The 10,000-nt window shown below is 44.5% G+C and overlaps 2 protein-coding genes across 2 annotated transcripts in view; one reads left to right on the top strand and one right to left on the bottom strand.

Annotated features, from left to right (window-relative positions):
* LOC311010565 (centrosomal protein of 41 kDa-like) overlaps positions 1 to 3,292 on the top strand; it is a 4,203-nt gene extending 911 nt beyond the window's left edge. The window contains exons 2-11 of the mRNA XM_084005111.1: positions 2 to 62; positions 761 to 822; positions 1,132 to 1,201; positions 1,341 to 1,398; positions 1,477 to 1,643; positions 1,740 to 1,807; positions 1,901 to 2,015; positions 2,105 to 2,311; positions 2,694 to 2,833; positions 3,239 to 3,292. Coding sequence (XP_083861237.1) covers positions 2 to 62; positions 761 to 822; positions 1,132 to 1,201; positions 1,341 to 1,398; positions 1,477 to 1,643; positions 1,740 to 1,807; positions 1,901 to 2,015; positions 2,105 to 2,311; positions 2,694 to 2,821 — 936 coding nt within the window. The 3' untranslated portion in view covers positions 2,822 to 2,833; positions 3,239 to 3,292. The remainder of the gene's footprint in view (position 1; positions 63 to 760; positions 823 to 1,131; positions 1,202 to 1,340; positions 1,399 to 1,476; positions 1,644 to 1,739; positions 1,808 to 1,900; positions 2,016 to 2,104; positions 2,312 to 2,693; positions 2,834 to 3,238) is intronic.
* On the bottom strand, positions 2,630 to 4,211 carry LOC311010567 (uncharacterized protein). Its single transcript, XM_084005113.1, has 4 exons — positions 3,868 to 4,211; positions 3,602 to 3,704; positions 3,237 to 3,508; positions 2,630 to 2,768 (listed from the first exon to the last, which is right to left on the bottom strand). Exons 1-4 carry the CDS (start codon positions 3,971 to 3,973, stop codon positions 2,734 to 2,736), a joined length of 516 nt encoding a protein of 171 aa, XP_083861239.1. The 5' UTR covers positions 3,974 to 4,211; the 3' UTR covers positions 2,630 to 2,733.
* Positions 4,212 to 10,000: the final 5,789 nt, after the last annotated feature.

Genomic DNA, 10,000 nt, shown 5'->3' with positions numbered 1-10,000 from the left:
GTACACAAAGAGCATACCCCGGAATCCAAAATATGACCATGTCAAAACCAAGCTGGACACAGGTATCTGTGCATATGTATTTCAATGTAACAAACTGGTGTCATTTGCTATGACAGGTATAAATGCTTATTGCTTATATTCTTTATTTATAATACAGGATGTAGCTATACTAAGTATATGGAAAGACAGGATTACAATGAAAAAAGTGAGTAACTCATTTATTTCTGTGACCCTATTTTTATTTTAAACAATATTATGTATAAGGTTGAAAACAACAGGACTCATTTGAAGAGGGATCAGCATTGGCAAGTCATTTTAAAATGTTAATATTTCTACTCTATGCACTTTATTTGATGCACTCTAACATCACATTTGTTTTATATTTTAAATTCAGTAAAAAAAGAAAACTTGAATCCAGAATTATTATTTTTTTACATGACTAAACTGTAATTTCCAAGTCCCAAATGTTATAGATATAAGTATTGTCTTCCTAACAGTCCTAACAGTCCTTAGAAACACTTTCCAGTCTGCCCAAAAACGGCAGTGCTGGCGTTAACTGAAGCACTAGGGGGGTGAGGAGGAGGACTTGGGAGCCAGGTGAGCTGTGTTCAGTACGGCTCCCTGGGACGGCTGAAGTAATTACACAGTTGTTTTAAGTAATAATCAAACCCAGCGATCCCATCAGGTGTCTGACTTTTTGAGTATCATCAGGACTTTCAGGCTCCTTCCTACTCAAACTTTCTGTCCCCCTTTTTTTCAGATTTCAATTACCGAAACGATGAAATATTCAAACGGTTAAAGTTGACGACCTTTGCACAAATGGTGAGCATCAATGTTTATTTTCTTGCAATACTGTGAAGGCTTGCACAATACATGTGTCGTATTCCTGGGAAAATCCATTGTCCAGTTATGTCTGTATTGGAGATGGCGGGAAGAGAAACCCTGATCCCCTTACAGTGTTTAATAGTTGATGGAATACTTGCTAGAATCGTTTTGATTGGACGGCTTTGAATTCTTTTAGCTCGGTTAGTTACGTTCATTTACAGACAGCAGGATAATATTCTCTTTGCGTTTCCTCTTTGTGTTCCCGGTGCAAACGTCTCAGATTCCTAAACCTGTTTTTCCTCTCAGATACTTCAGGTCACCTCTGCAGCCGATCTGAATGAAAATGAGACTGACAGCGAATCACACGACCCAGGAGGTAACTAACACAATTACTCATTCAGCCAACATTGGGAAACTTTATTTATGTCCAGATGGGCCCTTAACATTTTAAAATTGGATTCAAACTGTCTGTCGCTGTCAGTGGATGTGGGTTAATTTCCCCTCGCCTCTGTCAGATCGCCAGGATGCAAGAGCCGAAGACGTTTGCCGTGCTGAGAGGTCAACCCTGCACAGGTACCGTGCAGCTTTGCACCCTGGGAAACATTACTGCTCACATTTACAGCTTCAAACTTCTTTCACTTACACTTACAGTCTTATTAACGGAGTGGGAGAGCTGAACCTCAACAGGAAGCATCAGGAGATGGAGACCATGTTGGTGTCCAGCCCCCAGCTCGGCGAAAGGCCCTACCCCGACTGCCCCTACCTGCTGCTGGACGCACGGGACCGTGACCAATACGACTGCTGCCACATTATTGGTGGTAAGTTTTTTTATCACCAAACCTCTTATGAAAAAGGATTTCTTGTTTTAATCCTCTCTCTCTCTCTCTCTCTCTCTCTCTCTCTCTCCCCTACAGCACACAGTTGGCCCGTTGCCATGGTGACTCGAAGAATGCACCCCTTCACCAAAGACATGCTGAAATATGTATCCTTCAATGCAAACGACACACCTGACCAGCCCTTTTGAAAAGCAGTCAACTGACCATCGTCTTGTCTGAACTTAACCCACCATCCGTAGAAAAACGCAGCTGGGAAGATGGTCATCGTGTACGACGTGGATGAGACTGTAGCCATCCAGGCCGCCAACATCATGTGTGAACGGGGATTCGAGAATCTGTTTCTGCTGTCTGGAGGTAAAGTAGCAGCTGAGTGGAGCTCACATCTGTGCGTGTGGTTGCATGTATGAGAAGAGCGATCGTCCCACTCTGCTGTCCTCTGCCAGGTCTCAAGGTCATCGCTCAGATGTTCCCAGAAGGGCTGACGACGGGCTCCATCCCGACCTCATGCATGACCTCTCCCAAAAAGCTGAAGGTGAAGAAGAGCTCCCGACCGCCGCAGCCGCCGCCGCAAGCAGCAGAGGAGCGCTGGCGCTTTACCTCCGACGAGGTGGCCCAGATCCAGAGACAGCTGGAGGAGATTCTCGCCAACAGTAAGTCACACTGTCAGAGTGACGTTTTGTGTAAATGTTTTTGGTTCGTAGAGTTTTGACAAACTCGTTTCAGAAATTGTGGCTTAGCAATTGTAGAGAAACTGTAATTAGAGCATTGTTTAGGCGTTTCCCTTGGAAAACTACCCCACTAAGTTTGAGGAAAATAGAGCCAAAGTTCTGACAAAGTTATTATTTGTGACTTTATAAGCAGTCTTTGATGTCCAGAGGAAATTCCTTGGAAGATTTGCCTAATTTAAACTAGAATTAATTAATTATTGTTCTATTATTAGAACATTATTCAAAAAACTAAGACCATACATCAGAAAAAGTTGCCTGTTCCGTCACTCTGCTGCCCTTCAGTGTTTGCATTTGTTCCCTGCAGGACGCCGGTCCAGCCGCGGGTCAACCAGCAAGTCCCGGCCTCAAGCACCCAACGCTCGCAGTCGCTCCTTGGCTGCTAGAAAGGACGGTGGCAGGCTTCCGTTTACGTCATTGTTTAAATACGAATAAATAAATTGCATGGTAAATAAACTAAATGGTTAAATTTACAGAAATGTGTGGTTATTAATTGGTTTTAATGACATTATTTTATGGAAAGAGGTTGTATAATCATTTATATTTGATGTAATATAACAGTATATGACACTCAAAATAATGTGATTCATCTTTCAAAACATGTCATAAAACTGTTGAAAAACTAGATATTGGGTTTAAAATTGTATATTGTAAATGTATATTTAGTTATTTTATGTTGTTTTTAACGTTTAATTACAAACATTTTAGGTTTTAAAACGAATGAAATTACCCATAAAGATTGTAAATTAACATTGAAACATGAACAGCTACAATTTCCCATTCTCAGTATTTTTATTCAACTGTAACAGGTAACCAATATTACAGCAATATTCAAAAATCAATTACATACAGGACGAACACCTTTGACACCGACTCCAGGCACTGGCGATGACCTCACGGGAGTCCTCCCCTGCCTGCTCCACTGTCCTCCTGGCCGTCAGGTTGTTGCTGGGGGCAAGAACACAGACAACATCTGGTGTACGTGGCACAATAGCACTCACCAGCTCGATCCTCAGGTCCCTGGCGCAAGCCCCCGGCGTCGCCATGGCACCAAAGGATAGGCATCGTGACGAACCCATCCATGATGCTGCAAAGGTGGGAGTCCCTGACAAGAAGAACAAACTGGAACAACACAATGGAGAATTATTATCATGCAAACAAGATTATGATCAACATCAGACATCATTTGTCAAATGACTTCCAAAACAACAATACCTTTTTGTCTGGAGACTCGGTGGGATGACCAACTTGTGACTCCCGCCGGTGCGAGCAGAAGTTGGCCACTTCCTCACGGCATGGCGATGACCAGTTCCATGGGCTAGTTAAAAAGACTAAATCACAGTCAGAAATTTCATTCATAATTTATAATAATTATATAAGCAAAGCTCTTTCCACTAGGTCAGGTGTACAAATATAGTGAGAATACACCTAACAATTAAAAAAGTTAAACACTTAATGATAAAAAACGTTTGAGTACAAACCAGAGGGTCTGCCGGAGAAAGAGATGACAGGCTCCTGCCTGTCACACCGATCCTCCATCCTCTGCTTGGCAGCAACGGATAGCTGATGGTTCTTCCATCGAGGCATCCTAAATGAAAAAAAGGCACACTGGCCAAAAACGTTACCAGGAATATAACAGTGAAAACTTGTATTGAATGCAGTCAAACAAATAGAAACCCATTCCTTTGAGACTCAAAGTGTCCACTAGTCTCCTCCCTCTGATGATTTTCTCCACTGCAAAAATAAATAAATAATTTATTCATATAACATCAAGTCATATATCATATCATTAAAAGGTCATCTCAGACCACTAATCATACAGAGCTGGACTCTACATCTATTCTCTATAATATAAAAATGTTCTTAAACATACCTGTCAGCAGTGTAAACACAAACGTAAAAAATGTGTATATATATATATATATATATACACATTTTTTACGTGTGTATATATATATATTTAGCTGTCCCAATGTGGTCTCCTCTCGTTGTCCAAGGTCCAAAGTGTCAAAAGCCAATCCAAAGTCCAAAGCCAAATATCCACAAGCCTCTCGTGAGATGCGTAAATGGCGCTCAGAAAAACTTGAATATCCGACTGGCCGATTGAAGACGCAACGTAGTGTATAGAGTGCCGAAGCGGAAGCAGGAAGTAACGGCGCCATGGGTCCTTTCGGAGCGAAAAAAATGAATGGTGTTCAATGGACGGAAAATAATTATTATCTGATCCCCCGGTCGTTATGCCTTGGATTACACAAATGTTGTTTATAGGCTTAAATTATAATTTTCCATGTCAAGAGTTTGACCGTTTATTGTGCAATTCTTCAGTTAAAATTCATTGAGAAAACACAATGATAAAGACTACATGTTGTGTCGCGTATGTGACGTCACGTCATCGCCCTTTTCCCTCCCCATCGGCGAAGTTGAGGCTCTCCACATGACCCGACTTATAGTGGTTCTCCCCCCTTTCGATACTTTTATTCTGCCCTTGGAAAAAAGCGGTGAAGTGGAGCAGAGAAACAGCCATCTCGGCGGACTTCGGACTCGGCGGGTGGTGACGTATATCATTCGCGACGAGAACAGCGAGGAGCTGTAGTTCACAAAGCGGCTCACACAAAACCTAACTTTATCAAAACTCTTCGCGCTTAATTGTCGTCTTCTTTGCGTGAAAAATTTTCTTTAAATATCACAAAGAACATATGTGAAATCCATGGCACAATTCAAACGGGACCAGAAAATAATTTGTATCTACCCATTGAATCGCATTGATATTTTTTTGCTTTTGAGGACCCATGTCCCGGAAATGGAGGGGCGGGACTTCACCACTCTATAGAGTATAACGATGATATCAATGCGATTCAATGGGTAGATCCGACAACGGAACAGAGTTCACATGCGGTGATTTCCAAGCACTGCTCAGGAAAAACCATGTAAGACATGAAACGTCAGCTCCGTATTCCCCACACCAAAACGGAACTGCAGAGAGGGGTTGGCGTACTCTTTTTGAGATGGGTAGGTGCATGATAGTTGAAAGTACACTGCCAAAGCAGTTGTGGCAATATGCAGTTCAAACGGCAGCAATGGTACGCAACAGGTGTTATAACAGGCGTACAGGGCAGACTCCTTATGAGCTGCTGACCAACAAGAAGCCCAATGTGTCTAAAATGCAAAAGTTTGGGTCTGCATGCTACACCTACAAACAGGACAAGGGAAAACTTGATTCCAGATGTGATCAGGGGCGTTTTGTAGGTTACGATAAGAACAGCCCAGCGTATTTGGTGTATCATCCAGATACGAATAAAGTACAAAAACACAGGCTAGTGAAGTTTGTGAGCAAGGCAGCTGTGGAGAAACAGACACAGACAGGTGAGCCAGATCCAAGCGATGGCGATGATAGTGTGAGACCCAGGACTAGTGAGATCACTCAAGGGGTTAGTAGGGGTACAGAAAATGCTCCAGAGCCAAGTGTACGAAGTAGAAGTGCACATAGTGATAGTCCAGGTACAGTACCTAGGTCTAGTGACCATAATCACACACAGCAGAGTGATGAACCCGAGAGTAGAAGGTATCCAGCTAGAGAAAGGAGAACACCGAGTTACTTAGGTGACTTCATAACTGATGACTGTGATAGTGATGGGGTTCATATCACGGTAGACTACTGCTGCAGAGCGGTGTGTGGCGTCCCACAGACATTTGGGGAAGCAATGGGGTCAGCTAACTCAAAAGAATGGGCAAAAGCCATGGATGAGGAAATTCAGTCTTTAAACGAGAACAAAACCTTTATCCCGACAGCGTTGCCAATAGGCAAAAAAACAGTGGGGGGTAGGTGGGTTTACGCTGTTAAGACTGATGTAGATGGAAAGGATAAATACAAAGCACGGTTTGTGGCCAAGGGTTACAGCCAGAAAATGGGAGTAGACTATGGGGAGACGTTTAAACCCACTGCAGACCTGACGAGTGTAAGGGTAGTGCTACAGAAAGCGGTACAGGAGAATTTACTCCTGCACCAAATGGACGTGAAAACGCCGTACTTGCACGCTCCCATAGACTATGAGATCTACATCAATCCACCAGAGGGTTATCAAGAGAAAGAGGGTATAGTTTACAAACTAGAGAAATCACTATATGGTCTTAAACAATCCGGGCGAAATTGGAATAGGGTTTTGCATGATTGTCTAACTGAGAATGGGTTCACGCAAAACCCAGCCGACCACTGTGTTTATGCCCAAGAATCAAAAGAAGGGAAGGTGATCATAATCATATGGGTCGATGACTTGATTATTGCGGCAAGCAATGAAGAGAAACTGAAAAAGGTGAAAGAGATGCTTGCAGAACAGTTTAAAATGAAAGATTGGGAATCGATTTCAGTCAGTCAGATGGATGTATAAAGATGTCACAGGAAAGGTATACTAACAAGATACTACAGCGTTTTAATATGCAAGACTGTAGGATCAGAGAGACACCCTGTGAGCAAAAGCTAGAGTATACTGAAGATGCAGTAAAGATGGAAGACGTCAGGCTGTACAGGGAGGCCGTAGGAAGCCTAATATACCTAACTATTGTACCAGACCAGATTTAAGTTTTGTATTGAGCAGGTTATCACAGTACTTTGCTGAGCCTACAGAGGAGCAGTGGGTCACTGTGAAGCACGTACTAAGATACCTCAAAGGCACTGCAGAGAAAGGGTTAAGTTTTAGGAGAGACGACAGTGAGAAGCTAGGTATACAGGCCTACAGTGATGCCGACTGGACGGCTGATACCAGTGACAGACGCAGTACCACAGGCTACTGTGTGAGCCTTAGTCAGAACAGCTCCCTAGTCTCGTGGAAGACTAGAAAGCAACCTACCGTTGCGCTATCCACATGCGAGGCAGAATACATGGCACTGGCATCCACCATACAGGAGTGTCTATACCTAGAGCAGTTATTGGGAGGCATAGATAACTACAGGTACACACAAACTGTAGTACATGAGGACAATCAGGGAACAATCGCTCTTGCCAAAAACCCTGTAAATAGAAGGAGGTGTAAACATATCAACATAAAATACCACTTCATCAGGTCTACTGTGAATGAGGGAAGAGTGACTTTGATGTATTGTTCTACTGACAACATGGTTGCTGATGTAATGACCAAACCTGTAAATAAGTTGAAACTGGAGAGGTTTGCAGGTGCTCTTTTTGGGGAGTGATGTGTGTATGACAGGGATCCACATTCATTCTGTCTTTATTTTCTTTTTGCTTAAGAGTGTAGCAACCTGAGTACAAGTGGGGGTGTTAAAATATGTTTATGTCCTCAGTTGTATGTGATGTGATGCTGTATTGTTCTTATGTGTTCTGTACTGTGTATATGTTTATGCCACAAGGAGGCGCTAATGTGCAGGCTATAGAGGCAGGGCGCAAAAGCGTCATTTGTTCCAGTTGATCTTCCGTAGTTTTGAGACGAAGCTGTATGACCGTGAGACTGATGTGTCTACAGTTCGCAAATAAATATGCCAAGAAAGGCTGAAGAAAACCCGCTGACTCTTTTCATCCGAATGCAACGTTAAGCTGCAACAGTTAATATACCATAACTCAACAAGAGTCCCACCCTGAACACGTCTGCACTGCAATATTGACTCACAATCAGAGCGCCACCTATTGGCGACATGAAATGTCATGTTTTTACACTGGTATGTCCTCCTCCGGTGTCAAATTTGGTAGGAAGAGCCTCCAGACGTTGCTCATGCTTCCTGTCGAAGATTGGGAGGACGCCTTGAACGCCGTTACCCCGGCGATGCCCTTTCTCCATGTAAGAGGAAGTGATGTTTCCAGTGGGTCGCTACAGTCCCAGTGTCGTGGAACTTTGCACCCCAGTCGAGCATGATGACTTTAATCGTCTGATACGGTAATCGACATGAAAATTCAGGCAAGGGACGACCAGCGAGACAGGTGACACACACCGGAAATGATACCTTAAGTGTTTGCTTTCAGAGCTTCATGTAACGGGCCGATTCAAGCTCAGTGACATAAAGGATCATGTTGTGTGAGGTTGTAATTTGCAAAGTTAATAAAAAAGCATCCATCTTAATTAAAACTCCACTCTAAGTGATGAGCCTATGATGTGCGTGGCTTTAACAGCAGCAGTTTGGCTAACGTGCTAAATGCTAACCTGCTCTGGTGGACCCACGAACGGTCGGGTCGAGTCTCGAACCCAGTGGGACCAGAGAGGCCAAGTAGGACCAGGAGCAGAGAGTGGAGGACCTCACATTCAGGTGAATACAACAACTCACCGACTAGACTCTCCATGTCAACAACTATGCGTTGCATAGCAACGTAGTTGCGCGCGCATGTTTTATTCCCCCCCCTAAGTTGTCGATCATTTTGCTTTTTCCCATCCTGCTTTTCAGGAGGCGGAGGACAGAGTGAGGCAGAGGCAGGTAGAGATAGCAAGGGAGAGAAAGAGGGGAGAACTGGAGCTTAGCTCTGAACGACGGTTACTTTATCCCTACATGCAGCCTGTGGCCGAGGGAGAAGAGGAAGTGAGGGAGGATGAGATTGAGAAAACGAGGGATGAGGCGGAGATGAGTTTAAGAACAATGAAAATTGAGAGCCTTCCTCCTATTACACGCTCCACCATGTCGCCTTCACTTCTCCAATCCGTGATGGAGAAAATGGAGTATGGTGCAAAGATGTTACCCAAACTGTTGGCCGACAGCTCTGTGTGGGTCGGTGAGAGAGCGAAGAAGTTGAAAGGTAGTCCGGTGTGGGAGAACGTCGGCAGCAGAGCACAAAATGTCCACAAGATGGTGGCTGATAGTTCTGTATGGGGCAAGGTGGGAGCGAGTGCTGGACATATGTCCAAAGTAGTTGGAGATAAGGTGGGAGCGAGTGCTGGACATGCGTCCAAACTAGTAGGAGATAGAGTCCCCAAGGTGGTGGTGGATGGTTCTACATGGGTGGGATCTGGAGCAAAGTCTGTAGCGGCTAGTCCAGTGTGGGGAAAAGTTGGTTCAGGGGCCAAATCGGGGGCCATTCTGGTGGCAGACAGGTCCATGCGTGTCGGAGCTGGGATCGGAGCCGGGGCAAAGAATTTGGCACAGAGTCCTATGTGGGGAAAAGTAGGATCCGGGGCCAAAACCGGAGCTGCGCGAGTTGGAGCTGGAATTGGTGCCGGTGCAAAGAAGGTGGCGGAGAGTCCGGTGTGGGGGAAGGTGGGCTCTGGGGCCAAAGCAGGGGCCAAAATGGTGGCGGACAGCTCATTGTGGGAGAAAATTGGGACTACTGCTAAACAGGTGCCCAAGGCCGTCATAGCGGGCGCATTACTGGGTCTGGTACTCGGTGTGTTTTTGTGGGGTGTGATTGGTGGAGCCATCGGGGCCGCTGCTGGATCTGCGGTAACTGAAGTGGGCCGACGGAAACTCAGCAACAAAAACACGTTGGAAAAGCCGGGCGAGGCTGCAAAAAATGCAGAGAGAACGGTGAACGATGGCATAGACTCTCTGGTGACACAAGGAGGAAAAGTACTGAAAACTGAATGAACAGATAATGTTTATAAAATGATTAACAAATGTAAAAACATTTGGTTGTGAATTAGTACCATCAGAGGGTATGACTCAAACACAAAGGCAAGGGTCGAC

Source organism: Eutrigla gurnardus (genome assembly GCF_963514095.1).
Source record: "Eutrigla gurnardus genome assembly, chromosome: 3".
NCBI lineage: Eukaryota > Metazoa > Chordata > Actinopteri > Perciformes > Triglidae > Eutrigla > Eutrigla gurnardus.
This window is presented reverse-complemented; position numbering and strand designations above follow the sequence as displayed.